We start from the raw sequence: 27,187 nt of genomic DNA on the forward strand, positions 1-27,187 counted from the left end.
CTATCATTCATGCTGAAGTGCAGTGGTGTGATCTTGGCTCACTGCAGCCTCCACCTCCCGAGTTCAATTGATTCTCCTGCCTCAGCCTCCCAAGTAGCTGGGACTACAGGCACTAATTTTTTTGTATTTTTAGTAGAGACAGGGTTTCACTGTGTTAGCCAGGATGGTCTCACTCTGCTGACATGGTGATCCACAGGCCTCAGCCACCCAAAGGGTATCTTCTTAAAAAAAAAAAAACACAGTACCCTTTCACACCCAAATAAAGCAGTGACAATTCCTTACTTTTTCCCAAAGGACTCATGATGATCAACATTTTAAAGGTTCAGGCTTCAGGCGCCTTTTCCTGCCATAAGCGTCCAGCAGGCTGGACACACGCAGGGATGTCTGCTCCCCTCTGTATGCCATCTTCCTCCTTTCTTCCTCCTCTCTATCCACCCATACCAGATGCCCAACCCTCGGGGAAGCCTGCCTGGCACCTGCTCCCAAGGCTCTGCACTAGGAAATGACACCAAGCCAGCCTGTGAGTGGCTTCCAGGTGTGGGTTCAGGAGCACATCAATAGCCTTTTAGCCCCCACCCCAAATGCCCACCTGTCATACATTCCCAGTAAACCCGGCACTCCACACTTCCTGATTCATTCTTTTGTTTCCCATTAAAAAGCCAAAGCCCTTGGGAAAAGTTGTGCTCTGATGGTAGCAGTCATTTACACTTTAGTATAAACAAGGTCTCCTGCACGTATTCTGGGTTAGTGGCACCTCCTGGAGAAATCCTGAAAAAAGCAGGTGTCTAACCATCTCTTCTTTGCTTCTTCTCCACAGGCTACAAGGAGCAGGGCATCCCACAGCAGCTGTGAGCCCGCGGGAACTGCTGGGGAGATCCAGGGGGCCCAGTGAGGGCTGCATCAAGCAGCTTTGGGCACACGGACCATTACGTGTTCTCTTCTGCCATTTTCTGGACTGGGGGTGGAAAGGGGGTATTTTTAAAAATATTATTTATCTTGAAAACGCATCTGCTTTTCTCAGCAGGTTGTGAGGGCTGCCAGTCCCTCCTGCTCCAGAAAGCACTGTGGGCGCAGGCACCAGAGCACCAGAGAGTGGGGTGGAGATGAGAACGCCCACAGGGAAGCTGGATGCTCCAGCAGGCTCCAACCCGCCTTGCCGTGCCCACTGTCCACTGCAAGGGCATGCCACAGCTGCTGGGCCGGGCCACACCGGGCCCTGTCTCACAAAGGGTTCAGGACTGTGGTAGACCCGTCCTCTGGGACCCCACCCACCTCAAAATCTAGCACCTCAAGTATTTACTGTGTGGCCTCCTGAGGGCAGCACCAGGGTGGGGGTGAGGATGGCCAGGCTCCACCCCAGTGTGGGAAGGCCCACTATGCCCACAGCTGGCCTGAGGCCTCCGGGAGAAGACCAGTCTCACAGGTGTCTCCTGGGCGGCCTCCCTGACTGCACCCCTCGCCTCCTTGCCACTGAAATCGAAGGGCTAGGTGTGTTGTGACCTGTGTTTTCTTGGGAAGGAGAGGAGTGGATCCTTCCCTGCGGTGAAACTGCCAGAATTACCAGACGTTTATACACAAAATTATTAGACTGAAGTGGGAATGGGCAAACTAGCAGGCTTTTACCCTATACTTAACCGCATTTCTGGCCCACACTCCTTTTTCTGAAGTCATTGGGGCCAGATGTGTCTCTGAGTTGAGAAATTTCAGATTTGAGAAAGGCAATGTGATCCGTTTATTGAAACACTTTCTAACCTTCCAGCAGAGTGTGGGTCATCCCGCCTACTATCAGGCACGTGACCATTTCTGCAGAGAAACGTGACTAGTCCCATCAATTGGGATCCATACAAACTGTAAATAGCCTCAGCTCACTTCAGTCTAATTTTACCGCTAAGTAACTTAGGGAAAACTTACCATTTGAGAGCTTTTGGGGTTTCAGAATTGCAGAAATAATGGTATGGGGTTGTAGACCTGGATCTGAAAATCCTACTTGCGGACGGATGCGTTAGAGGGTGACATTGTCGATATTATACTGGGACTCCTTCAGGTGCCGAGGGACCCTGGGCCTCTTTAAGAAGCCCCTCTGGAAGTGATTGAAATAAGGCTAGATGCCTAATGGGGGCCTCGGGGTGGGGAGAGTCGAGCAGAAGTTGTCCAGGCTACTATGGATCAAGTATCAATCTGAAGTTAAGAGAAAGGAGAACCCAAAATTATACTAAGAGGATGGACATTTACACATCTGTTTCATTCCATTTTCATTCTAACACAGGAAACACTAACAAGTGGAACTGGCCCGAAGTCTAGCTTCTGACTCCACTTGACGTAGGGCCATTGGGCATGACCGTCTTTGAAGGGCTTGTTTGTCTATCAGAGACTCCGTCAGAACTCCATGAAGGCAGGAGAAGGGATTTTGCTGAATGAAAGTGCTTGGGAAGTAGTGGCCACCGTGCTGGGGGTCCCAGCCCACCTACCCCATCCACTGGCTTTCTAATCACAGTCCTGCCTGAGCAGCAGGGCTGGAGCACCCTGCAGACTGGACAGCTCCCGATATCCCTAGAGAAACAGAAGCCCCTGCAGCTACTCACTCACCCTGCCCCGACTTGACTCCCGGCCTGTCCTGCCCTGCGGCCCACCCCTTAACATGGATCCCTTAGCTACTCTCCCTCTTCCATCGCTGCCTGGGGCTGGGCTGCCATGTTGGAACACCTGACAGTGTCTGTCGCATCCTGTCCTTTCTTCTTACCAACCCCAATCCAGGCCTTTTGCCTTCTTCTTTCCTGTCTGAAAGTCTGTGTCTTCAACGTATGGGATCAGATTTGGTTTTCTCTAAAAAGCTAGAACCTTCTGCTGTGTGCAGCGGGCATCCTCCAGGCTGGCTGCTCGCTGCTCTCGAGGAAGCTGCATGAGAGCGGAGCCGCCCCTCTACTCAGATAAAATAGCTTCAGCTGCAGGAAGCCGCCCCCTCCCATGCCTGCCAGCCCACAGCCCTTCACCCCACATAGCCCCCACAGTTTGCCCGACTCCCCCTGAGTGATGACAGGTCCTGGGGGGGCCGCCCCCACACATAGGAGGGAGAAGCTTAGTTTCCCGGCTTGGGCTGGGGGTGGCTGCTGAGGGGGTGGAGCAGAGATAGCAATTTATATTGCATGTTTAGTGACACAATCCAGATGCAGGTGGGACTTTCTTGAGTGGCAGGTGTCACCCTGAGTCCTGTGTGGGATGGCTTAATAGAGGGGTTTGTGTGTTTGTGTGCATGGAGGGCCACTGCACCCCCAGATCCTCCTCTCCCCTGAGGGCTGCGTCTCTAAACCTGGGAACACATCAGCCTCAGGAGGAGGCCCTTTTCCGGGTAACTGGTGTGTGGGAGAAGCCAAGAGGCCCCTGCCTGTCTCCTGAATGAGGCTGTGAGGGTTGCCACGTGGGTGGCACAAGTTCAAAATATCCCCCCGCCCCTCTAAATTAGACCACGGTCTCAGCACAATCATCTTCAGTAGATAAGGGACGGTGGCTGATTTACTCCAAGTAGTTCCAGCTGGCTCCTCAGACCAGGGCCAGAGTTAACGTCTCAAACAGCAGCCGGCTGAAAATTGGGGTTCTCGTGCTGGCAAGTGCTTGGCTGACGCCCAACCCTTTGGTGACGAAGCTGGGCTTTGCCTTGGTAGTGCAGACAAGGCTGTTGGCTCAGAGGTTGCAGGGCAGGTTCGCCACTGGAATTCAGTAGGATGCACCCTGGCTGTGTGTATTTTGGGCAGGAATCCCAGGTGTGCAGAGAACGTCAGAGGCAATGAGATGCTCCCAGGACCCAACTGTGACACTGGGATCAGGGTGGCCATTCCCTTGGGCCAGAGTGAGCCGTGGGTGGCCTGGGCATGTCCCGCGGACGGTGGAGACTGTCGATTTGGATGTTGAGCTCCGAGTCAGTTTAAGAAGTCAGGACCTCAGGCGGGGAGGGCTAGGGCCCCATGGGAGCAGCAGGAGTCTGATGGCTCCTGGCTGTGGCCCCCCGCCTGCCTGCCTAGCCTAGTATCGGGGCTGCAGGGCAGAAGCTCTGCTACTGGGGCACTCCCCAATCTGCCACACTACTGGCCTTCCCAAAGTAAGGAGGAGGCAGGCAGCATGGTCCCCACCCTCAGCTGCCCCAGTCCCACACATCCAGCCCCAGGGCTTTTTAGCTCCTGGGAGGGGAGATACCTTTGTGAGTTTCAGATGTCAGACCTGCAGCTCAGAGAGAGAGTAAGTCATGTGCCCGTAAACACTCTACTCTTAAGTGGCAGGACGGGCACGTGGCCAGGTTGGGTCACCCCCACAGCCTGTGCCATCTACGCACTCATTACAGCACCTCCAGAAAAAGGGGAATTCAGGCATCCCGGGGCACGCCCTGGGGAGGGGTCCTCACCCCTTAGGAGTAAGAGGGTGATTATGTCACATGTTTAGTGACACAATCCCACCTGCATCTGGATTGTGTCACTAAACATGTGACATCAATTGCCATCTCTTCTCCAACCCCTCAGCAGTCACCCCCAGCCCAAGCCCGGAAAATAAGCTTCTCCCTCCCATGTGTGGGGGTAGCCCCCTCCTGAGACCTGTCATCACTCAGGGGGTGTCTGGCAAAGCCTCCTGGGAAGGACATGGGCGCCTCCACCCTGCCCCACAAGGCTCTGGGTTCCCACCTGCCATGCTCCCTCCTTTAGGCAGGCCCAAAAGAGTACCCCTTCCTGAGGGTATCAGGGGATGGTGGCAGAGAGAGAGCTGGGATGAGGAGAGAGAGAGCTGGGATGAGAAGAGAGAGAGCTGGGATTGGTGCTTCCTCATCCTGATGCGCAGGACCAAGTCACCTGCTCTCCCAGCCCAGGGGCCCCAGCCATGCTGACAGCAGTAAGGAGGATGCAACAGAAAGGAACTGCAGAAAGAACAAAAGCCACATGATCAGCTTTTCTCCTGGAGGGCAAAGGGTCCCGACTCTCAAAAAGAAAAGTCAGGCACAGACCCCAACACCAAGTGGAGGGCAGTGCAAAGCGGGGCTGAAACCCCAGGACCGGGGCAAAGGCCTTCCGAAGGCCCAAGGCTCTCGAGCGGGAAGGGAAGCTGAGAGGCCCCTGGTCCTTCTGCACCAGGTGGCTCATTAAAACACAAAACACCCCAAAGGCAAAAACCCTGAAGTATGTTCTTTAGCTAACCCCTTCCCTGCCCAGACGCCTGCGATTCTGAGAATTGTTTTCGGTTTTGCCAGGGCCCAGCCACTCTCAGAGGGTGGAGCGCTGGGCCCCTCAGGGTCCCATCCAGGCTCCCGGGCCCACTTTAGGCTTTAATGACATTGGCTGTTTCCTATGGTGAAAGTGATGTAGGCAAAGAAAGCAGGAGCATTGCATAAATGCTTGGGGGTGTGTCATTTAAATGGAAGTTCTCCAGTTAGTGGCTGAAGGCAGAGAACTGTGATTATTCCTCCCTCTTTCTGGATTTGTTGGAGGACTTTTATCAGAGGGACTGGAGGTGGGCTGAGAAGACAGCGCTTCCTCTCTGGAGGGCTCACTGAGCAGCTAGGTAGTGGCCTCGGGCAGTCCTCGCCAGGGGACAGCTCCCTATTTTGCATTCATTCACGCAGTCAGCACTCAGGGAGAGCTAAAGTGGGCCCAGCGGTCCTGTGCTTAGAAACGGATGCTCTCACCTCCACACTCCTGCCGTCCCAGCCTCCACAGGTGAAGCTGCAGGGTGAGCAGAGGCAGGCGTGGGGTGCACTATTCAAGGATGGGGCTGGCCTCTCTCCCTCCATAGAGCTCGGGGCACTGGGTTTGGGGATGAGGTGCTAGCCTGGTCAGGGGAGGTGACTGGTCCTTCTGACCGGCTTGGAACTTTAAAATAATCACAAAAAAGCTCAGCCTGAGCAGGAGGGTGCGAGGCTCAGGGGCCTGTGTTTTTCATCAGTTTTCTTCCCGCAAGATTCTTAGAGCTGGATATTCACAGGATCACAGAGGCATGGAAGTGGTCAGGCTCAGTCATGCACCCACCCTAAATTACAGGCCAGGCAGAGATAGGAAGAATCCCAACCAGAGGGACCCCAAATGTCTCCCTGTGGCCTCGGAGTGAGTTCTGGCCCAAGTGCTGTGATGACCACCGGCATCTCTCCGACTGCTGCCACTTCAGTTTAAGTATCTCTAGGTTGGGAGCAAAGGCAGGCTTAGGCAGCCATCGCTTCCCCACATCTGCCCAGGGCTTGCAGGGCCAGCACCATCTGGGCAAGGGCTGCCTTCTCCTGCCCAGGCCTCACCTCCTTGCTGCTGGCAATCCTGGAGCCAAGATTCTTTCTAGCAGAACAGAAACACCGGCCCCAATTCCCCTCTCCCTTCCTGATGCTGCTGCCGGGGGCAGAAAGGTATCTGTAGCCCACCCTTGTGTGTCCTGGGTTTCCAGTGCAAGCCATCTGGATTTGCATTTAGCTGGAGAACTTTGGCCCCTAACCTCTCTCCCTCCCTGCCTGAATTTGCCAAAATGCCAACCATCCAGGCAGGTGTGGATGCCACAGTCCCCCCCGCCACGTGGACAGAGACACACTCACAGCCCACAGCCCCTTCAGCTGCTGGGAAAGCAGGCCCCGGTCTGCCTGGAGCCTCAGGGTTGGGACTTTTCTCCAAAGGAGCCCACACCCCCTCTTCCGGGATGGGCACTGGCTGGCTGCGAGTACCTTTTGCCCTCACCACAGCCCACCCTTGCCCCACCCACATGCACCTGTTTCCTCTGTCTCCAGGGCCCCTGCCCTGTGGATCTCTTCCATGTACTCCTAGGGTGCGTGGGCTCAGCACCAAACCCGGCTGTGCCCATTCTCCACAGCCCCAGCTTGGCGTCCTGTGGGAAGGGGAAGGTGGGCCTGCCCAGAGGAGAGGGGGCAGTGTGCCCACCCTTCTACCCCAGCACCGGAACCAGGGAGGAAAGAATAGGGAGGGAGGTCCTCATTCACCGTTTTCTGGGTTAGCACTTGATTGGATGTTTCAAGCAGGGGACAAGGTGATGATGGCTGTAGCAGGCTCCTCATGGGTACTGTCACCCTGGAAGGCCTGAGCACCCATGAGAACCTGTGGCCAGCCCTTTTCATTGGTTGAGTTCCCTGCTGTTGGGTGTGGTGCCAGTTTTATAAAAAACAACATAAATACATATATAAAAGCAACTGGTTCTGTATCAACTGAATTTACATACTAACGAGTATTGTGTTGTGATTTGCAGTGTTTTGACTCCATGACTGGCTTGTTTGGGTCTCTCTTCTTTCTGTTAAATTAATTGCTGTGCATTTCCACTGTTCTTTTTTTTTTTTTTGAGATGGCGTTTCACTCTGTCACCCAGGCTGGAGTGCAATGGTGCAATCTCAGCTCACTGCAATCTCCACCTCCCGGGTTCAAGCGATTCTCTTGCCTCAGCCTCTCGAGTAGCTGGGATTGCAGGCATGCACCACCACGCCCAGCTAATTTTGTGTTTTTAGTAGAGACAGGGTTTCGCCATATTGGTCAGGCTGGTCTCAAACTCCCGACCTCAGGTGATCCACCCCCTCAGCCTTCCAAAGTGCTGGGATTACAGGCGAGAGCCACCACACCCGGCCTCATTGCTCTTAGAGAAGCTCCTGGGTATTTCTTGTCTCACTTCTACCCAGACCTGCTGGGAGCCCACCCCACCACAGTCCAGCCGAGAGGGTATTTCCAGGCTATTCCAATGACTGGAACCCTTCTTGGAAGAAAATGTCTAATGTCGGGGACCTAGGGACAAAATATCTAATGTCAGGGACCTAGGGACGCTTCCAGACTTGCCCTGGCCAGAATCCTACAGCCTAGGCCCAGGCCGGTCCACAGCTTAGCTTTCCCCGACAGCCGGGACCCAGCCCCGAAGACCTTCCCTGGGAGCTGCTCAGGGGTCTCCACTGCGCCCTCTAGTGGCCGAGCAGAGTTCCAGTTTCTCCAGCCTTCTGCCAGCTTTAAAACCCTTCATTCAAGCAGCATTACTGTACATGAAATGAAAAATACCATATATGACAATCAAAAACCCGTGTACATATCTCCATGTACATATTTATACATACACACACCTTCCTATTATAAATATAAAAAGCATGGCATCTCTTTGGCATTCCAAGTTTGTGTTTTTTTTAATCCTTGGAAATATGGCTTTGGAAACCTTTTTCTTCCTTTCCCTCTTTTCTACGTTGTAATAAACATTCATGTGACCTTTCTGGTAGTTTCTCAAATCCCTGTGTCCTCCCATGTTCCTAATCGGACAGATCTCTGACTGGGACAACACGCCTTCCTCCCCAGCTCTGCAGCCTTTGCTATTGGTTTGCTCTCTGTTGTAAGGTTGCCCTCCTCCAAGGCAGGTCTTGCCCTCTTTCAGACCCTTTTTCAGAATTCCGCTTCTTCTGAAAGGCACAGCCTCATCTTTGATAATCTGGTTCCCTTGCAACCAGGAATTCGCTTGCTAAATCAAGCATCAGGCCCCAGATTGGGTTTACCAAGAATAAGTGTACAGATGCAGCTCATTTCCTTCTCTTAATTGTTAGACTAGCTGATGAGGGAAATGCGGGCAACATACATATTTGACAAAGACTTCTGAATAAATGAGAGTCTGGGTAAGAGTGGTTAGGAGAATGTTTATACCTGTTCAGCTATAACTAAGGACGGGGTGTACCTTGGAAAGAATTGCATCTGCAATGCAGCCAACACCTTCACTCATAATGGGATGAAGACCTAGAGAACTTACCAAATTTGTGGATAAGGAGAAATAAGTGTATTAGATGAATAAATCAGAATCCCAAAAGCTCCTGACAATCTAACAGGATGAAATCTAATAGCGTTCAATGAAAGAGTTGTGCTGGGCATTAAGAAACCTCCATGCTTTCCTTCATCCCTGGGGAGATGCTCAACAGGCAGCTCAGTATTCATCACAGCATGCTGGGGCCGACAGCACAGGCCGTCTGGTTTCAGATGCCTGAGCAGCCGCAGGCTGGGATCTGGAATGAAACCGCATCTGCAGTGTCGCATCCAGTACTGGGTGCCGTGGTGGGTGGGGGGCAAGTCCTCTGATGAGTGTCCAGGCATCATTCCTGTCACTCACACCCAAGGAAAAGGCCCCGCCTCCTGCCATTTCTTCAGTCCAGCCCAGCACCCTAGGGGTCCACTTACCTGGGGAGAGGCTGCAGTCTCAATGACCTCAATGCTGCTGTTGTCTAAATGAGTGAATCAGCTTCAAGGCACAACCTTTGGTGAGACTTCAAGCTCTACTGCAACGGCCCCTCCAAAGCCCCAGAAATGGTATCTCTGCCTAAGGTTGACTTCAGTCACTGCCAAGTCCAGTACCTAAAGCCCAAGGCAGTACAAAGAAGTCACTCAGGGTCCCCCAGATGCTCTAGGGAGCATTTTGTGATCATCTGCATTGTCCAAATACTCAATGTGCTCAGATTAAGCCAAAGGCTCCTGGCTGGAGGATTCTTCTGCAGTCATTCAGCTTCAGAGGGGCTCATCAGAAGGCACAATGGGAGATAAAGTTAGCTCCCCTTGCAGGTGAAGGGAAGAAACCCCTCGAATATACTAACATCCCCTCTCTTCTCCCAGCACCAAGTCTCTTAACCTCAAGAAGGGTGATGTGAGTTGAGCCAGCTAGCCATTGCCTCTCTGCTGCAGGGTGAATAAGCGGCCCCTACTGAGGCAGTTCTCCTCAAACCCAGAAGGAAGGGGCTGCAACTAGCATGAAGGCATCTGCTCCGCACAACTCCCTACGCCCCAGACCCTAGGCCCTGGGAGAGGCTCGTGCTTGCCAGTGACCAGTCACAGGAAGGGACGCATGAGGCTGTTCAGGGACAAAGGGCTCGAGGAGGTAGGAAGGCAGTGCCGGGGTTTGAGGACGGGGTGGCTGATGCCTTCCTCAGAGGAGGAGTGGAGCCCAAACCTGGTGCAGTGAAAGTCCCAGGTGGGGGCCCCGGGGGGCAGATCAGTGCAGGCTGCGTGTTGGGCCACCGAACCTAGAAGTTGGGTCTTCATTCCCAAGAAACACCTCAGGAACAACTTAGGGTGATAATGTTGCAGGACTTTGCATTAGTTCTGCTAAAGATGGGATTCTTTGTCCCATGGCTGCGAAAATTCAGGCTCGTGGACAATTTAAATGGTGAGTGAGACAGGGTTTTATTGGGTGAAAAGGAAGAAAAGGGGGAAACAGGAAGTCTGGCTGGCCAGAGTCCCTGCTAGAGTGCTTCCCCCGCCTCCACCCCACAGCTGGAATCTCAGGTTCCGCCCAGGAAGGGGAGGGCGAGGCTCCTCCCTGCTGCAAACGTCCGGATCTTCCCGAGGCGCCACCTCACTGTGCAGGCCAGTTGGAGTTTCTGCGGGAGCCCCCTCCCACCTAGCTATCTCATTGCCCCCTCTAAAGAAGTATGTCTAACTGCTGTTAGATTAAGGGTAAGGACAAAGACCGATCTTAACTGCTTCCTGCTGACAGGGGGTCCTCTTTTGGGGAAATGGCAGCCAGAGCTCCCTCAGAGGCCTGTCTAAGGGTTCCCAGCAGAAGGGGCCATCATCAGAGGCTCCAGCTGCATGACTGGAGTTTGATGGCCTGAAGGCAAGAACAGACAAACCGGGATATTAGAAAACACGTGGCAAAACGAAACAGGCGGGGCACGGTGGCTCACACCCATAATCCCAGCACTTTGGGAGGCCGAGGCGGGTGGATCACCTGAGGTCAGGTATTCCAGATCAGCCTGACCAACATGGCAAAACCCAGTCTGTACTGAAAAATACAAAAGTTAGCTGGATGTGGTGGCGGGTACCTGTAGTCCCAGCTACTCGGGAGACTGAGGCAGGAGACTCCCTTGAACCTGGAGGCAGAGGTTGCAGTGAGCTGAGACTGTGCCACTGCACTCCAGCCTAGACAAATAAGAGCCAAACTCCGTCTCAAAAACCACAAAAGACAAAATGAAACAAGGGGAGGGGTAAGGACAGCTAAACAATTCTGAGGCCTTTTACCAGTTTGCACAGGGAGGGAGAGGCCAAAGGCCCCACTGGCAAGAAACTTCACCCTCTTGCCAGCATGTTGGGCTTCTGGGTTCCCTTCCCCCGGGCCAGATCCGAAGCCAACCAGCTTAAAGTTTGGGAAATTAACTCTTTCCAGTTTGGAGGATGCATCTGAGGGAGCGTCCCATAGTACAAGGACGATTACCTATCAATCAGTGAAGAGAGAACCGAGGAGAAGAAAGGAAAACAAGAGAACACCTTTTAAAGGCATCCCAAGGGTTCAGGATGCATTTGAAAGGGGTTTCAGACTGCAGATGAATGGCTACCCATCTGGAAAAAGGGGAGCAGGTGTCCCTGGCTCCCTTCTCTTCTCTTCCTAGCAGATACCTTGGTGTATGTGAGTGAGAGAGGAAAGAATGCCCCCTTTCCTTCTTCCGTCCTTGCACCCCTGAGACCCGGTGACCGTGGCAGGTGCCGCCATGAGTGCCAAAGCAGCTTGCACCATGAAGCAGGGAGGGCCTAGAGAACAGAAATTGTCTGCTCTCACCTATGCCTCTATCCCCACTACCGTCAGTAGCCTTGGAGTTCTCTAGACCTCATTTATGCCATGGATACTAACATGCACTTTATCCATGAAACAGGAAGCTTGGGGTTGACTTAATTGGCAGGAATCAGCCCAGGAGTTTGAGGCTGCAGTGAGCCATGATCACACCACTGCACTCCAGCCCGGGTGTCAGACAGAGTGAGACTCTGTCTTTAAAAACAAACAAACAAAAACAAACAGAGAAACACAAAACCATGTGGAGGCAGAGAGAGAAGCAGCCATCTACAAGCCAAGGAGAGAGGCTTCAGAAGGAACCAAGTCTGCCTGCAGCTTGATCTCGGACTTTGGCCTCCAGAGCTGTGACAAGATAAACTGCTATTGTTTAAGCCACCCAGCCTGTGAGTCTGTGCTGCAGCAGCCCTGGCTAACGCATGCAATGATGTGAAGCAGGGATTGCTGAGATGGTCACTCGGCAGGCAGCAGGAGAGGGGATCCCCAAAGCAAGAAAATACACAGCATGGCAGGTCACCTGAATGTGGTGGCGCTTTCATGGCTGGGGGCAACAGCATCTCCTGTGCCCAGGGCTGCCTCAGTACTTCTGGTGCCCATCTGCTTCCCGGTGTCTCTGAGGCATGGCTGGGCAGCTGCTCCTGGGACCTCACCCCCATCAGTGTCCTTGGGATAACCTGGAGACCCAAGTGACCCAAGTCACTGGGACGTGACTGGCTTGTGAATAGCCCCTTGGGCTAGTGTCTCCTGTGCCTGCTGGACCTAGAGTTCAGGGCCCAAAAGGGACTCGGTCTGGGAGAGTTCTCAGAGGGGGAGGAGGAGGCCTGTCTGGGCACAGAGCAGGAGCCTACAGCTGTCTCGCAGTCAGAGGGATGGATATTTATATCTTCATCAAAAATAGCTGAGTTAAAACAAACAAAAAAAAACTCTAGAAAGCAAAGAAATTTTTTAAACTAAGAATGCCATTAGTAGAGGAAATAAGCACTTTTCAAACTCTCAGAAGCTTCCCCATCTTCTGAGGTTCCAAACCAGGAGGGCAGCCCCAGCAGTCAGGGCACAGGGGATCCACCTCTGCTGTTGGGCTCTGGGAAATCTCCAGACACATCCAGAATCCTTTGAAAAAGCTGAGGTGGTGACGTATGGAATGTATTGCAAAAAAATCCATGTTGTTGCTTTGCGCACCTGGCCCTCAAGTGTGACGGTGTCCCCACAGTCTGCATCTGCTGTTCCTGCGTGGGACACAGCCCGTCACACTTCCCCACCCAAAACTTGCCCGGCTTCCAGGCCCAGCCCGAGAACCATGTCCACTGGCCTGAGACAAGGCTGGTCTCTGCCCTCCACCCCATAATCCAGGAGCCAGGCCCTCCCTCATGAGCCCCACAGCGTTCTTGGGGAGGCTGCTGATCTCGGAGCCCACGCTTCCCTGAGCACCCTGAAGGAGGGAGCCCCCTGCACCTTCTGGGTCAGCAGCCCTGGAGTCCGCAGGGCCTCCCCACACAGCCACAAAAGCCTTCCTGTGCACGGCTGCCCCTGGAGCCCACAGGCCCAGCCTCTGGGTCTCACTCCTCAGCCTGGATCACCCCAGGAACCACCTGGAGCAGCCAGGCTGTGGCCCAGGGGCAAGCTAAGGGAACACACAGGACCTGGGTCCCCCGGGAAGCGAGACGCCAGTATCCGGGAACTGATTGGAGGAGAGCAGGACTGAAAACAGAGGAGTGTGGGGGGGGCAGGGAGGGGTGAGGAGTTCTGGGGCAGCGGGCTGAGTGCTGGCCCTGGAAGGCGAGAGAGGGCCCAGCCACTCGACGGGAGTTCTTTTGGAGCCCCTAAACAGAGCGAGGGACCCTCCTCCACATTCTACTAAAGCTGCCTGGAACACCGCCCCCCCACGCCCTTCCCCCTCAGGCTTCTTGCACCTGCTGGGCAAGGGGGCTTGCAGCTCCCCTGCTGCTGGTGTGGGGCTTCGTGGTTCCCAGGCCCAGCTCACTCGGACTTGTGCCACCAAACCCTGGCGGCAAGGAGAACAGCATTTGTAATTTGAGATTGTGGGGTCTGCTTAGGTGTTAGTTTCCAAGGCCTGTGCCTCAGTCGCGGCTGGGGCTCAGGCCTGGGCAGCCTGGGTGGTGGAGGAGGGGATCAGATAGGCACTCAGAGGCTCAGAGGACCAGCAAAACCACAGCACACTGTCACAGATGCGTGTGTCGCTGAGTCACTTCACTCCCTGCTGGGGAAGGTCCCTGTGCCTCCTGGGGGCCTTGTCAATGATCCTGAATGACCTCTCTGTGCTTTCTTTGCATCCAAATCCCTTCCCCTCTCCTCTCCCCCATGAGATAAACATCCCAGTACCGGGGTTGAGGAGGGTGAGGAGAGCTTGGATGTTACCTGTCTTTGCATCCTGCCTGCCAGGAAGGGGTTGGGGGAGAGACAATAATCGAACCCCGATCTGAGGGTGGGGGAGGCCAAAGACAACAGGTCCATCCTGACTGCTGCCAACTGGAGTGCCGGTCACCAGTGGCCCCACTGATGTCTGCTGTGTGGCTGGGATAAAGAAATAGAGCAGGCAGGGCGGTGGGGGCATGGGGCAGGCCCAGATCCACCTGGGGCTGAAGAGTCGCCAGCCCTACTCAGGTCTATGAGAAAACACCAGAAGGAAAGAACAGGAGCAAAGGTGAGAGTGAGCCACGGGTACTATGGTCTGGATGAGGGGTCACTCCACAGAGGGTGCTGGGTGGACCCTCTGACTAGAGTAGACCATTATGGGCCCAAAGACTGCAGAAGTCAGTTCCTTCTGCAAGAGGCAAGTGTTTCCTCCTTTTGTATTTGTAGGAAGAATTTATGATAAAATTGTGTTAATTATTATTTAAATGAAGCTTTAGGACTAAATATAACAAAAGGAGTGCAAACTTACCTTTGAAAACTATACAACATTATTGAAAGAAAGTAAAGAAGACGTAAATAATGAAAAGATATCCCATGTTCATGGATTGGAAGGCATAATATTGTTAGAAAATGGCAATATATGTCAAATTGACTTACAAATCTGATATAATCTCTATCAAAATCCCAGATGGCTTCACTGTAGAATTGACAAACTGTTTCTAAAATTCACATGGAAACAAAAAGACCCAGAATGGCCAAGACAATCTTGAAAGGAGAACAAAACTGGAGGGCTTACATTTCCTGAGTTCAAAACTTACTACACAGCTACGGTAATCAATGGGTACTGGCATAAGAATATATATATATAGACCAATGTATATCCTTATAGGATAGAATTGAGGATCCAGAAATAATTCCTCACATTTATGTTCAATTGATTTTTGACAAGGATACCAAGATAATTCAATGTGTTGGCCAGGATGTGGAAAACTTGGAACTATATACACTGCCGGTGGGAATATGAAATGGTGCAGTCACTTTGGAAAACAGTCTTGCAGATCCTCAATAGGTTAAACACAGAATTACCATGTGATCCAGCAATTCTACTGTTAGATATATACCCAAGAGAAATGAGAATGTATGTTCACAGAAAAACTTGTAAACAAATGTTCCTAGCAGCATTGTTCATAATAGCCAAAAAGTAAAAACAACCCAAATATCTGACAATTAATGAATGGATAGATGAAACTGGTATATGCATACAATTGAATATTGCCTGGGAATTATAAGAAATGAAATGTTGATACATCCTACAATATGGATGACTTAGAACACATTTGCTAAAGAAAGAAGCCAGACACAACAGACCACATGTTGTATGATTTCATTTGTATTAAATGTCCAGAATAAGCAAATCCATAGAGGCAGAAAACATATTAGTGGTTGCCTAGGCCTGGGGCATTGTGAGGAAATGAGAATTAACTGCTAATTGGTATGAAGTTTCTTTTTAGGGTGGTGAAATGTTCTAAAATTGATTATGGTGACTATCAATAAGAATAACAGTGCGGCCAGGCACCGTGGTGCCTGCCTGTAGTCCCAGCTACTTGGGAGGCTGAGGTGGGAGGATCGCTTGAGCCCAGGAGTTCTGGGCTGTAGTGTGCTATGCCGATTGGGTGTCCGCACTAAGTTCAGCATCAATATGGTGACCTCCCCAGGGCCGGGGACCGCCAGGTTGCCTAAGGAGGGGTGAACCGGCCCAGGTTGGAAACGGAGCAGGTCAAAACTCCCGTGCTGATCAGTAGTGGGATTGTGCCTGTGAATAGCCACTGCACTCCAGCCTGGGCAACATAGTGAGACCCCGTCACTTAAACAAAAATAAAATAAATAAATAAATAAATAAAGAATAACCATGCAACCCTAAAAAGGATGATAAAGATATGTTAGACACAACTTTATGCTCACAAATTTAACAATTCAGCTAAAATGGACACCTGTAATCCCAACATTTTGAGAGGCTAAGGGGAGAGGACCTGAAGCCAGGACTTGGACACCAGCCTGGGCAACACCATGACACCCCATCTCAACAGAAAATAATTTCTAAAAAATAGCTGGGCATGGTGACTCACACCTATAGTGCCAGCTATTGTGAGGCTGAGGTTGGAGAGCAGTTGGAGCCTGGGAGGTTGAGGCTGCAGTGAGCCGTGATTGTACCAGCACTCTCCAGCCTGGACAGAAACAAACAAAAACAACAGACAGCTGTACTGCTGCTAGAGAACGAGAGAGGTTACTTCTTTTTTTTTTTTTTGAGACAGAGTCTCTCTGTTGCCCAGTCTGGGGTGCAGTGGCACAATCATGGCTCACTGCAGCCTCGGCCTCCCAGTTCAAGCAGTCCCCTCACCTCAGCCTCCCAGGTAGCTGAGGCTCACCACTGAGCTCAGATATTTTAAATTTCCTTTGAGATAGGGCTCTCACTATTTGTCCTGGCTGGTCTTGAACTACTGACTTCAAATTATCTTCCCACCTTGGCCTGCTTTGGCCTCCCAAAGGTTACTCTTTCCGAGCAGAACTGTGTTTGAAAGGGGAAAACATACCGTTGGTATTCAGTGGCTTACTATATACATCTCTGGCTATAGCCTGTGATAAATTGTGTCTTACTCATATTTATCTTACTCTATTAATATTTTCATATAGTCTACCTAGAGGTTTGGTACAAAGCTAAAAGTAACCAAAGGACCCACTGTGGTAGGAGGAACTACACCTCCCTCCTCCCTGATCCACTGATGGGTCTCCTTTCAGAAGCAAGGACCCTTACTAGAGGATTCCATGCCATCACAAACGTTACTAGCCTAGCTTTTTTTCCAGTTAACAGTACAACCTGGGGTGTGCTCCTTCTCAACACTGACAGCTGCTTCATTCACGTGAAAGAGCTGCACAATGTGGATGTGTTTAACCAGCCCCCACAATGACGCAGAGGTCATCTTCAATCTTTTACTGTCCCAGAAAGAAACATTCTTGTACCAATGTCACTTGACACGTGGGCCATAGTATCTGTAAATAAAAACCTAGAGAGCTTTGCTGGGCCACTGAGTATGTGCTTAATAAATTTGGGATGCTGGCCGGGAACAGTGGCTCATGCCTGTAATCCCAGCACTTTTGGAGGTTAAGGCGAGCATATCGCCTGAGGTCAGGAGTTTGAGACCAGCCTGACCAACATGGTGAAACCCCGTCTCTACTAAAAATACAAAAAAATTAGCCAGGTGTGGTGGTGGGTGCCTGTAGTCCCAGCTACTTGGGAGGCTGAGGCAGGAGACTCGCTTGAACCCAAGAGGCAGAGGTTTCAGTGAGCTGAGACTGCGCCACTGCACTTCAGCCTGGGCAACAAGAGTGAAATTCTGTCTCAAAAAAAAAAAAAAAATTGAATGCTTATTGCCAAATTGTCTCTTACAAAAGTAGCATAGCTTTTTAACAAGCTCATTGATGTATGTTACTATGTTATTCATTATTGCTCCTTATTTCATGAGTTTTAGCATTTACAAACAGTTATTTACTTTTTTATAAACAGATTTTACTAAGAATTTGTGAGCTCCAGAAACAGCAAGTCACTGCCCCTGCCCAAGCCCAGATGCTGTTCTTATCCTGACAAGGGCACTGTCATGGATCCTGGGTGGTGGGGCATGGGGGTGGTCCCAAGGTCTCCAAAAAAAGAAAAGAAAAAGAAAAATACTCATGGTCCCATCACTCAAACAAATCTCTGTTATTAATCTGATGTTTTTCTTTTAATTCTAAAACTTTGGGCCTCACTGGCACATCCACTTCTGAACACTGCGTTTCTCACTGGGCGTGGGAGTAAGAGTATTTACCTGCCTCCTGCACGGCAGCAAGCCTCTGATCCTGTCTCCATGACTCCTGCCCAGGTCGAGCTCCTGAACCCCACATTCACCTGTAACTAAATCATTCCCCACTCTGCTGCCCCCCAGTCCTGTCTCTCATCCCATGCTCCCGGCTCGGGGAGGGCCATCCGCATGCTTCCGGTGTACCAGTCAGTCATTCTTGGGCACCCAGGGCTGCCCCGCCACAGCCACAGTGGAAGGGCATCCAAGTGACTTCATCGGCATCTGTCCTGCTCATGGCCTTGACCTCACTTCAGGACCCATCATCTCTCCTCTGCTTCACCTGACCTCCTCCTAATGAATCTCCTGGTGTTGTCTTCCTTCCTCCTAAGCCACAGGCAGCCAGAGTGACCCTATCACATGCCAAATGTGATCTCATCATGCCCCAGCTTGACAGCCTCCAAGAACACCTGCTTGTCACTGCAGGAAAGTCCACACACCTCACCATGGCTCCCCAGGGTGGTGATCCAACCCTGATCCCTTCACCAGCCCCACAAAGGTCCTCTGCTCCCACTGCCTGGAGTGACTCCAGACAAAGCAAGCTCCAGAGGTGTCTTCGTGACTTTCGTGTTCTGTTCCAACCCCCAACCTCCTGGCTAACTCTCACTCAGCCTCTAAACTGACCTTGGTGCCACATCCTCTGCAAAGCCTCTCTTGAGTGACCCTCTTGTTCCTCTCCTGGGTCAGGCCTCCTGTGTGCTCTGTGGAGCCCCAGGACCACTGTCAGGCCATACCGTACACCTGGGTTCTGATCCCGGCCCTGGCATTCACTAGCCATGCAACTTTGGTCAAATCATTCCATCTCTCTGAGCATGTTTCCTAATTTATACACGTGTTGATGATAACACTAACAGCACACCCCTTAACTGGCTGTTGCACGGATGAAGCAAAGCAACCTGTGTACGGTGTGCACCACGCTGCCCAGCACACAGGACGCTCTCCCTAACCCTTGGTTTTGGTGATTCCTTCATCATTGCCATGGTCACTGCCTTTCTACCAGGGCAAAGATGTAGGCTGGGAGAAGCCATGAATGAAAGAGAACTGTCTCTTCCCAGGGCATTCCTGCCGGGACAGGATTGGAATCGCTGACCGGTCTTCCTTTTCTTCTGGCACCTTGTAATGCACGCGATCGTCCAGAAGGGGGCAGCCTCCGCTGGCGGCGCCAGGGTACTTCAGCCGCCTCTGTAGGCAGCCGCCTCTGTAGGCAGCAGCCTTGATCTCACTCCAGCACGTGTTTGCAGAAAGCATGACTAAAATTGGGGCATTTTTTCCATTGAAATAAAAACAGGGCTGCTGTCGACAGCAAACTGCCTCTGTCAGATACTGTTTGTCCATAATTTGCAGAAGCTATTTTTAAAATAACCCAAACACGTGTTGCCACTTTGAAAGCCACAGAAATTAGCATTGCACTTTTTCCCAAAAAACTGCTTTACTCATTCACAAGTTTGAAAAGGTACAGGTTGGAAGTTAGAAACCGTCCAGGATGTTAGCTAGCAACAGATGCAGTGTTATGGACCGAATGTTTGTGTCTGCCCCCAACCCCACATTCAAATGTTGAAGCTCTAACTCCTCATGTGGATTTGGATATAGGCCTGTGAGGAGGTGGTAGAGGTTGAATGGGTCATGAGGGTGAGGCCCTAACCCAACAGGACTAGTTGCCTTATAAGCAGAGGAGTGTGCTCTCTGCAGTGTGAGGACACAGTGAGAAGGTGGCTATCTGAGAGCCAGGAAGAGAGCCCTCCTTAGAAACTGAACCAGCCGGGCTTTGAGCTTGGACTTTCCACCCTCCAGAACTGCGAGAAAATACATTTCAGTTAAGCTAGGCAGCATGTGCTGTGTTGTTACGGTAGTCCAAGCAGACTGAGACAAGTGTCTATTCAGGGACAGCACTTTGGGCCCGTCTTATATTATTGTTGTCATTATTACAACAACTAGCTATTTTTTTGTTTTAAAAATGCCTGCGAGCCCTCACATCTTGCTAGAGCATGAAATCCATCTTCTCACTCCTGATTTGCCATCCCCTTTCTCACTCGTCTGTTGCATTTGTCATCTCAGGCCCGTGTGTGGTACTGGAAATGCCAAGAGCCGGCCACAGCTGTCACAGTAAAACAGCAAGAAAAATGCCTCGCCCACTGTTTCAAGGTGTTTGTGGGAACTAGGATGCATATTCTGCGTTTCTGTGGGAGGGCATGGGCCAGCCTGTGAGCTAAAGAGTACACTTGGTTCTGCGAAGTCAGTCTGCTGCCAGGAGAGAGAACTGGGGTGCTGGGGGTGACTAGGCTGTGCTCCCTGAAGGGTTACAGAGAGCCCAGAACAAACAGTGCCTCCTTAGAGAGACCCAGGGTCCCAGCCTGCATTAGTCCATTTCACACTGCTATAAAGAACTACCTGAGACTGGGTAATTTATGAAGAAAAAAAGGTTTCATTGACTCACAGTTCTGCATGGCTGGGGAGGCCTCAGGAAACTTACAATCATGGTAGAAGGCAAAGAGGAAGCAAGGCACATCTTACATGGTGGCAGGAGAGAGCGAGGGGGAACTGCCAGACACTTTCAAACCATCAGAACTTGGGGGAACTCACTTATTATCATGAGAACAGCACAGGGGAAACCACACCTATGATCCAATCACCTTCCACCAGGTCCCTCCCTTGACATGTGGTGATTACAATTTGAGATGAGATTGGGGTGGGGACACAGAGCCAAACCATATCCTCACCCCACCCCACCTCTCCCAGTCCTGCTGGAGAGCAGGGCCTGCCAGTTGACCTTGGGGGCTAGCTCCAGGGATTGCTGCAGCTCAGCTGTCCATACCCCGCAGGGCCTGGCCGGGTTTATAGCTCCCCAACCTAGGACTCAGCCTGACAATGTCTGTCCCAGTAATTCCAGGATAGTGCCAGGTGCCGGGCAAACCCTGTTGCTGGGGAGACCTCCTGGACTACTCAGGAATAGGGTGCAGAGTCACGGAAAGATTTCGAACTTTGTTTCAAAGCCTGCGTCTGTTGCCTACCAGCTGTGTGACCTTAGATGAGTTATACGTCTTCCCCGTGCCTCTGCTTTCTTACATACAAAACGGGGTCGACGAAGCTCATCTCATAGAATTTTTTATAAGGATTCAACTACTTAGCCTTAATCACCTGGTGTGGTGCCTGGCACAAAGCAATTCTTAATTGCTACTGGTTGCCATCACTCTCAGGCAGGAGTTGGCAAGCTTTCTCTGTATAGAGCCAGATAGTAAGTATTTTAGGCTCTGCAGCCGCGCAGTCTCTGTGACAACGACACGGCTCCGCTCTGCTGTTATAGTAGTAAAGCAGCTGCAGGTCAGGCGCTGTCAATAGGCTAGTCAGGACATCGGGTGGGCCATATTTCTAAGGTGACACCTGTTCAGAAGGCTGGACCGTTAAGGGAGTGGAAAAGAAGGGGCCGGGGCCAGGCAGGTCTCTGATGCACCGAGATGTCACATACTAGGGGGAGCAGGGGAAGTACATGGTGTTTCACTGGGCAGATTTATTACAAGCCATGGCCCATACACCATTTGGGCATTTACCAATGGGCTTTGCAGTGGGGGGTGTCCGTGGGCCCCTGAATTTACATATCATTTGTGTATATGCATATGGGCATTTTTCTGAAGAGGTTTACAGCTTCCTCTAAATTATCTAAGGGGTATGTGGCCCGGAAGGTGAAGAATCACCATGTTAACACAAGCGACTGTCTGGACCTCAATGAAGACCTCCCAGCGACTGTGGTGCCCTAGCAGATGTGGGAGGAGGGGTCACAGGGCTGACCCGGCCCACAGCTGCTTAGAAGCAGGCATCTCTCGGTGCCTCTCCCAGGGTCTTTCCCTAATCGCCAGTTCTCAGACTGGTTAGAGGAGCGTTGTTCTGGGAGGCCTGGTGCAGAGCCGCTGAGCACCCCTGGCCAACAGACTGCAGTGCCCCTGCAGCTCCTTCATTCTCAGCTTCCCTCCCCAGGCCGGAATTGGGGGCCAGTCCCATGTGACCTCAGCCTCCTGCCCAATCGAGTAAAAGGGTGAAGCCCTCAGCCAAAGACAGACAAGTGGCAGAGAGGACTGGCAGGGGCTGGGGTCTGGACGGACGCTGCCCTGCTGGTGTTTGCTGGAAAGGTCCTGTCCAAACTTGGTTTACACAGCGGGCCAGCCTGCAGCCACCTAGCCATGGCTGGAACGGTGTCTGGGGTCTTGGAGCCACATTGCCAATGCCGCCACCACCACATGGATACACTAAGGGGATGTGGCACCTGTGCACAGGCCCGGGGGCCCCGTGGTTACTGGAGAGGCTGGCGGTGTCACCCCAGAAAGCACACCCTCCAGGAAGACTAACCAGTGCGAGACAGAGCCAGCCGGAGCTGGCACAGATATTTCTATCCCTGCCGCCCCCAGGAGGACTGTCCCCAGACACGGCAGTTCATCCAGGAAAACATCCTGTGAGACTAAGAAGTCAGTCACACTTGCTGCCAAGCACTGGCTGCGATGACCTGTTTCTAGGGGTCCCAGGCTAAGGCAGCTGGTGCCAGCAGTGGTCCTGGAAAGCAACTGGTGACTGACCATCTAGGTTTGCAAGGACACAAACTGACAGCTGGTCTCCTTAGAAAGCAGACCGCAGGGTGGAATTCTGCAGTGGATGGACCACCGTCTGAGGGCAATAAAGGGCTCCATGGCTGGACGTTGCTTGGAACCTGCAGAGCTGGTTACTGTGGCACCACCAACAATACAAGTGAAGGCACAAAAGTCTGAAGGGAGCAGTCACTGCAGGTCAACCTGGGGACAGCAGGTGCAAGGGCCTTGTGGCTTTCATCGTCTGTACTCCCAGCCTATCACTTCTCAAAGTGATGATAAAGGATGCAGCCGGGCACACTGGCTCACACCTGTAATCCTGGCACTTTGGGAGGCTGATGTGGGAGGACTGCTTGAGGCCAGGAGTTTGAGGCCAGCTTAGGCAACATGGTGAAATCCCATCTCTACAAAAATACAAAAAAATTAGCTTGGTGTGGTGGTGCGAGCCTGTGGTCCCAGCTACTCAGGGGGCTGAGGTGGGAGGGTCACATGAGCCCAGGAGGTGGAGGCTGTAGCGAGCTGTGATCATGCCACTGTACTCCAGCTTGGGCAACAGAGGAAGACTCTGTTAAAAAACAAAGAAAGAAAGAGAGAGAGAGAGAGAGAGGAAAGAAAGAAGAAAGAAAAAGAAGGAAGGAAGGAGGAAGGGATGGAAGGAAGGAGAAAGAGAAAAGGAGGGAGGGAGGGGAAGAGGAAGGAAGGAAGGAAGAAGGAAGGAAGGAAAAAAAGGAAAGGAGAAAAAGGAAGGACGCTTACCTCCAAATAAAGAATTCTGAGTTCTGCAAATGAAGCCCCCAGAGATCCGGAGCTAGGGAGCGGCCTGAGGGGAAGTGCGTGGTAGCCAATGGTGAAGCCGTGATGTGTGGGAGGGCTTCGCTCCCAAGGGTCATCTCTGGCTGCCCCAGCCAAGCAGCCATGAACTAGCTCTCTGGACCCTCCCTGGGCTGCTACTGTGTGCCAAGCCAAGTCAGGGGCTTAGAGCCTGGGCTTTGGGACAAAGATAAGACAGGCTCTCTGCCCTCCAGACATCCCCCAGGTTAGGAGGACGACAGAATTGGTTTTGAATCCAGACACATTCTAGATTCCCTGCTCTCCACTTAAGTCAAGTTGCTTGATCTAAACCTCAGTTTCCTCATCTGTAAAACAGAGGCTATAAATCTTTGTTCAGGAAGTTGATCTGGGTAAAACAGCAACTCCAAATGGCATGTTCAGCCCCAGTCTAGCATAGAGTAAGGCTCCAGAAGCAATTGCTGCACAGAGACCCCTGCTTCCCACTTGGGGGCAGTGCTTCTGGTTGATGCTCTAGTCTCTGAGCTACTATTTCAAAGTTTCATAAGAGTTGAAAAGACTCACCTCAAAGAGTGGTTTATATTCTTTACCACTTAAAATGTTACCCAATCTGATACCCACTCTCCTAACAGCCCCCGTGTGGGTCCTCTAGCTTCCTCAGACCCCCCAGCCTGCCCCTCAGTCAGGTCTCGAGGGCTGGCAGCCAGAAGGATCACACCACAGACAGTGCTGGTCTCCAAGGCTTTATTCAGGAAGGTTTGCATCTGTTTGACAGGCACTGTGCAGGGGGTTTGTAACAGCTCAGTTTTCTACAAGGTCCCGTGGGGAGAGGGGTGAAGAAGAGGAAGAGAGCCTCTCTGGGGGGGTCTTCTCCTCCAGAACAAAAGGCACTGACAGGGTGCACACCCCAGAGCCAGCAGCTGGGTTATATACACACGGGGTGGACGGATGCAGAGAAGCTCAAAGCTAAATGCAACTGGAGGAGGAAAGAGTCCATCTGACGGGCCCAGGCCTGCTTCTGGGCTCTTTCCACCAAGTGGGAAAGAAGTTCAAAACAAAGGCAAAGCTTTCACGGAGAAGCAAGAGTCCAGCCTTTCGGTCTTAGTGTTCTGTGCAATTTTAAAACCCAACAAAATAAATATAACTTAAAAATGTCTTACATGACACTAAAGGCAAGCCTGGGAAAAACAAGGGAACCTTCCAAAAATGCTAAGCAGTGCTGGAAGCCAAGAACTCCCGGGAGGCCCTGGGAGGACAGGGCAAGAGGGTCCAGTGCCCACTCACCTGGGCACAGGTACATGCAGCTTGTCCTGCCTGCTGGCACCTGAGCTGCCAGGACCCAAGGAGTCCCTGCGGGGATGAGGGCTGGGCAGGCACGGTCTTCCAGGCTGCCAGGGCAGGAGTTCTGGCCATTCCAGGATCCATCTATCCCACTGAGACAAGGGGAAGGGCCGGATGGCAGGGAAGTGGGTGGCAGAGGCAGAGTAGGTGCGGAAGAGGAGAACTAGCAAGCTAAATACAAACAAAAAGCCAAAAAACAAAACCCAGAACGAAACAAAAACCGTAAGTAACAGAACAACCCTACAGTGATGCTATTTGATACTACTTTCACATGTTTAACGTAACCCGAAGCAAAGTACTGCCAATAAGAGGCCCCACAGGCCCCCTTTAATAAGCACGTCATTTGCATATTAGCACATTGTTTGCAAACAACGGGTGTCTGCCTAAAGTGCTTGGAACGTTTTGTTCTCTTAAAACAAGTCCCCTGTAATTTTCATTCATATCGTGAATTTGCTTTAGCAAACTTCTTTCACAGATGGAATGAGGATAACTTTTGGCCAGTCCATAGTCATAGAATCTTTACGTCTGAATTGATGTCCCTGCCCTGCAAATGGCTGAAACACAGTCCACTGGGGTCCCTTCTAGCCCAAAAGTCACTAGAGCTTCAGAGACCCCAAGCTGACTTTGGCTCCCTGACGCCCCCAGCCTGCCTGCCTTCCAGATCACATGCTGTCACGAGGTCTCTCGTGCTCCACCGGGCGGTGTGACCTTTAGCAAGTCGGCCCACACAGGAGCTCACCACTGTTTCCAACAAGAGCCAGGAAGCTTAAGTGATTTCCTTTTTTGAAATCTGTACTTATACATCCTCATGCGTCCCACTCTCCTCCCCCACCAAGTGTCACTCACACTTCCAGCACAAAAGGGGAAATGTAGTCCGTGGGCAGGTTGGCAGTTCCCCCAGAGACCCCAGGGTGGCGGGGTGGGCAGTGGCTCCTCCAAAGACACACACCGGGGTCCACACTGTCTCCCACTGTGTCCCTGCTCCCGGCCTCTCCCAGCTCCTGTATCTCTGATGGCAAAGGATCGGGTGGCAAGCCCCGAGGAGCCCGGGGTCACAGCTCCACAGAGCTGGGGGTTTTGTTCTTAGGAGGTCATACACATTTTACATTCCCCTCAATAACAAAATCACTGGCTTTCAGTTAAAATTGGGCTTAAATAGGTTCTCCACGAATCCTGAAACGCAGAGACTTCAGGAAGAGATGCCTCGAGCATGCCCTGGCATCCACCGCATACCCTGCAGATGCCCACACGACACCGGAGAAGCAGCCATCTAAGCCCTTCAGGCAGTCAGACTTATTTCAGAGGCAGCGATGCCGGGGGCCACGCGAATCTCTGGAAGCCAGACGCCTGCCTCCTTCCTGCCTGCTGCAGGCTGCGCTCTTCCCGTCTCTGTATCCGCAAGGGACTCTGGGCCTCATGACAGAAGCCCATGTATGCAGGCAGGGTTGACCAACTAGCACCAGGTAGATGAGGGTCAAGAAAAGCATGTCCCTCCCTGGGGCCAGGGCCCAGAGACTGTAGGTCCCGCCTTCCCTGGTAGCACCCCTGGAGCTCAGCATGGCATAGTGTATCTTCTCAACTCGGACTGCGATTCCAAATGGAAGAGCACAGCCTCTGCTTCCCTCCTCTGGGAAGGCCTCGGTCACAGAACACAGCCAAGCTGGCTTCAGCCTTCTCCTGGCTGCTGGGTCTGGCCTGGAGCCAGCAGTTTCCTTACCAGATGGGTGGGGGGGCCTTGCCTGAGCAGCCCCAGGGAGGCCACCAAGGCATCCCTTGGGCTGCTAATAGGAAGGCACTTCGCTCACAGTCAACATGTGGCTCCCCAATGGTTTTTTTGCCCCAACTACCAGAAAGCCCTGCTTCCCAGGCAGGCACCAGGGACCCAGCCGGCCCCCTGGGCTCTCGGTTGGGGAAGCCCTGGCAGAAACAAGGCTGTGCTTGGCAGCGCTCTAACAGCACTGGCCTCCAGGGGGCAGCAGGCGTCTGCAGGTGGTCGGCCCAGGCCACCGCTTCCTAGGGGACTCCCAGAGGCAGGGTTCATCTGGTAGGGTCCCCTCAGCAGCCAGGGACCCCCTCCAGCTCTACACCTGATCCACCTCTCAGACTGGGCATTTCTCTTCTAGTAGGTGACCCTCTCTACAAAGAGAAGTGCAAATGCTACCTCCAAACCCTGAAGTTAGGAAAATGACTAAAACTCTCCTCTTCTACAAAGTGTCTTGTAGTGCAGCTCGAGAGGGTCAGTTCTGGGATTGAGCCCAGGTGGAAGTGAAGGAAAAGTCAGGAACAAGAAAGGAAGCACAGGGGGAGGAAAGGAGGCCCAGGTGGGGGCCAGGGAGGGCGCGGGCCGCTCAGGCGAGGGAGGGAGGGCGCAGGCTGCTCAGGCGAGGGGGGCATCCTGGGACATTTCGGTCAGGATGTCGATGAGGTTGTTCAGCCCAGAGAGGTAGCCATCCTCCCGGTTCCCCTCCTGCCAGGGCACGTCGTGCTGCAGGGTCTGGCCCTCGGGGAGGGGCGTGGTTTTCCCAAAGTCAATCATCCACACTTTGGCCTGTTCCTTCTTGTCGTGGATGAAGAGGAGGGAGCTGCCAATGACCTGAGGGGAACAGGGGGGTGAAGGGTGAGCTGGAGCCCCTGCCCTGCCCTCCCCTCTGTGGCCTGGGTAACCCAGGGGGAGGCTCGCTCAGGCCAGGCAGC

General features: G+C 52.3%; 2 protein-coding genes across 7 annotated transcripts in view; one reads left to right on the forward strand and one right to left on the reverse strand.

The window, feature by feature from the left end:
- Positions 1 to 4,337, forward strand: part of STUM (stum, mechanosensory transduction mediator homolog) — a 57,165-nt gene extending 52,828 nt beyond the window's left edge. For 2 of the 4 annotated variants that reach the window (XM_037737764.1, XM_037737763.1), the window contains 2 exons: positions 818 to 848; positions 1,022 to 4,337. In XM_037737764.1, the coding sequence (XP_037593692.1) occupies positions 818 to 848; positions 1,022 to 1,031 (41 nt within the window). In that variant the 3' untranslated portion in view covers positions 1,032 to 4,337. Of the gene's footprint in view, positions 1 to 817 lie in introns of all 4 variants that reach the window. The other 2 variants (XM_017526444.2, XM_017526443.2) reach the window with 2 other exon arrangements.
- Positions 4,338 to 23,881: 19,544 nt separating this feature from the next.
- The window catches only part of ITPKB (inositol-trisphosphate 3-kinase B), a 104,774-nt gene continuing 101,468 nt past the window's right edge, over positions 23,882 to 27,187 (reverse strand). For 2 of the 3 annotated variants that reach the window (XM_017526446.2, XM_017526447.2), the window contains exon 8: positions 26,871 to 27,086. In XM_017526446.2, the coding sequence (XP_017381935.1) occupies positions 26,871 to 27,086 (216 nt within the window). Of the gene's footprint in view, positions 27,087 to 27,187 lie in introns of all 3 variants that reach the window. The other variant, XM_037737765.1, reaches the window with a different exon arrangement.

Source organism: Cebus imitator, unplaced genomic scaffold (assembly GCF_001604975.1).
Source record: "Cebus imitator isolate Cc_AM_T3 unplaced genomic scaffold, Cebus_imitator-1.0 Scaffold42, whole genome shotgun sequence".
Classification (NCBI taxonomy): Eukaryota; Metazoa; Chordata; class Mammalia; order Primates; family Cebidae; genus Cebus; species Cebus imitator.